The following is a 3036-nucleotide window of genomic DNA, read 5'->3' on the forward strand; positions in this document are numbered from 1 at the left end:
CCCCCCCCTAGGATACAAGAGTTTATTCAACCTTGGGTTCAAGGTCGCAACCTTAATTGGCTCCAGTGCATTTGCTCTTAATTCTTATCGGCCTACCCGGTGCCCATTGGGTCGGTTTGCTAGCCAAATCGCGTTTGTTTTCAGGCGACAAGTCGGGCGATCGACCCAACCCGACCCGACCCGAACTCATCCACGATGGGCACCCGGTATTGAAATGATGCTGTAAAGAGTAATAGACCAAGATGCAGAAATGGCCATATGTTGAAGCACATTTTATTCCTGGCAACTCTAAAGCGTACTTCATATAATATTACTTCAAACTAGAGTTATACGCCATGTCTTCTTAAAATTTACCTACATACATGTACTCATACATTCTGATTTTATAGAGTAAAAAAAGGCAAAATTACACTCAATACGCATGAACTGACTTCTCATTTTAAACAGCGTATTATTTTTGAGTACACAACATCAAATGCCCGTTTACACAGACTGAACTTTTTAAACATGACCTCGAGGGATTGTCCCATAAAACAACAGAGTTACCTCCTCGGAATATTTGCGGTCACTCAGGCTGGCGATTTCCATGTCCTAAATGAAGCAGAGCGGAGAAAGAAAAAAAGCAAACACTGTCAGATATTTGTTTTTAAAATAACAATTTAAAGGAGATCTGGTTCCCTTTTCATTCGTCATTGGCCTCCGAAAAAACTTTCCTTTTTTTCTTTTTCTTTCTAATATTTTTTTTTTATATTAATAAAATAAAATAATTTCTTGACGCTTGATGAAGCATGTCAATTGGTCGCTTTTGATTTTAAGCACACGTGGGGTATCCAGCGAAAATGCTATTTTGAGAAAATCGAATATAAAGTTTTTGCCCCTTGTTCAGTTTTTTTTTTTTAACAAGGAGAGTTATCTCTATAACCAAACACATTTGTCATACACATCAATGAAACAAAACTTCTCTTATAGGTAGGGCAATGCCCACTTTTGGTGTAGGCCAAGATTTCTGGACCCCCCCCCCTCCCCCTTCCGAAATCTGGGTTAGCCCACTTGTCCTTAAAAGCGACCAATTGTCCCTCTAATGTTGGTCACAGAACTGACACTTAGTGAAGTCTTTCGCTCGTGTGTCAGTTTTATCCAATACATTACTGAATTATTGTCCTGGTTAAGAGCATCACTTGTAATCTTTTCTACTAAAATGTTGAGGAGGTAACAGGGGCGGGCCTAAGGGGGCGGGGTCAACTCTAACATCAAATAAAACAATATAGTACAAAGACTTGTATTATAATAATATTCAAGATGGTACACTCTGAACTCTGACGTAATTCCGGTCCCCCATAGAATGCACCATTTGACTCTATTTAGAACCAATAAATGAAGTGCTAGGAGGGAAAGGTTGCGCGGGCACTCGATAAATAGCAGGACTGATGTTTTGTCCTTCATTAATTTATAGCTCGCCTATGGTGCGCATCACAGCAGCGAAGTTTTTTATAGGAAGTAAAGAGCCATGACAGTGCCAGGTCTCAGATATAATATAACATTATTTTAATTCTATGCAATAATAATATTATAACTTTGTATAGTTAAACGGTGCATCTTATACGCAAGATAATTCATCATCATAATACTTTTAAAAGATTGATAGCAACTGGGTTCTTTTTCTCCAAGTCTGGCGCTGGGTGTAAAGCAGTTACACGGCCAAGATAATCGCCTAGCCTCTATAGATCTGAAAAAGGAGGTCCAACTACTGTAAGATCAATCCCTACCTGTCCACATTTTGCATCAGGATCACGATACAAATCAGGAGCCTACACGTACGGTTTTCTTTATCAGTATAAAAGGTATATGTAACGTAACCCCCCCCTCCCTCCCAAAAAATAGTGTGTGTGTGTGGGGGGGGGGGGGGTAACACTTTAGCAAAACAGACACGTCCGGGGGTAAGCATCCTTCTTTGGATGCAACGTGGGAAGTATAATAATGCTAAATTGAGGTCTAGAACTTTCGTTGTTGTTTTTATCAAAATAGTACATGTATGCCTTTCACGTTGATAAAGAATCGGTCATTAAGGTGCAGTCATCGGGCTCAGAGGAAATATCTCATCATGAAGAACATTTTCAAAAATTCGGCCCCTATTCTGATGTTCTGATTCAAACTTAGAACGTCGAGTAGATCAAACTCGTAACCAGTGGCTCCACACACCAGCTGATATGATTTGGAACTTCGGACAACGAATAAAATATTATCGTTCTGTAGACAGCGACTGATCACTTCATTGCAGTAACCGGCATCTGTGGTGCAGCGTCTAGATGATTGGCTGTCGTAAGCATGGGATTCGAGTTCGATTCCCGAGAGGGGAGAAAATTTTAATCGATTATCCCGGTCTTTCTATTGGAATGTATCTCTCTCAGCCAGGGGTTGGCCCTGACAGGCAAGGTTGGAAGCCTACACCCTAAATCATCTAGATTGTGTCGATGAGAAAGTTTTTAAAAAATATTATTTTAAAAAACACCTAAAGTCTACATTTCAAAAAAAGATAAACATTTTTACCGCTTCAGCTGTTTTGCTGGGGCGAAATGCAAGTACTTGAGACGCTCGCACACCACTCGACTTCCTGAAAGAAAAGCCGAGGCTCGAAGTAATTGAGGCCTTCGAGGAAGACGCAACATGATCATTGGCAGTCGTGTTGGGTTTGGCATTGCTGTCTGACTCTGAGCTCACTCCGGGCTGCTCCGTTGCTTCTTCTGTGTGCTGGTCCGTCAGCTGTTCTGGGTTGTCTGCGTCCTGTAGCTGGTGGCCCGGGGATTCGTCTGTCGTCCGGTCAGAGGACGGGTCTTGGTCGTCAGTCTGGTCACATCATCATGATGTATGAAGCCCATTGAGGGCGAAACGTTGAATTTGTGATTACATTTTTGGAAATACTACCAGGTCTTAATCGTTAACCATTTTAATTCATGCATCTGCTTTATACAATGATGGTGATGTCGATGATGATGATGATGATGATGATGATGATGATGATGATGATGATGATGATGA

The 3036-nt window shown here is 41.1% G+C and overlaps 1 protein-coding gene across 1 annotated transcript in view; it reads right to left on the minus strand.

The window, feature by feature from the left end:
• Nucleotides 1–2844, minus strand: part of LOC101857115 (cilia- and flagella-associated protein 58) — a gene marked incomplete at its 5' end in the record, with an annotated part of 35134 nt that extends 32290 nt beyond the window's left edge. Inside the window, 2 exon segments of the mRNA XM_005098508.3 lie at nucleotides 547–591; nucleotides 2548–2844. Coding sequence (XP_005098565.2) covers nucleotides 547–591; nucleotides 2548–2844 — 342 coding nt within the window.
• Nucleotides 2845–3036: the final 192 nt, after the last annotated feature.

This window comes from Aplysia californica, unplaced genomic scaffold (genome assembly GCF_000002075.1).
Source record: "Aplysia californica isolate F4 #8 unplaced genomic scaffold, AplCal3.0 scaffold00185, whole genome shotgun sequence".
Classification (NCBI taxonomy): domain Eukaryota; kingdom Metazoa; phylum Mollusca; class Gastropoda; order Aplysiida; family Aplysiidae; genus Aplysia; species Aplysia californica.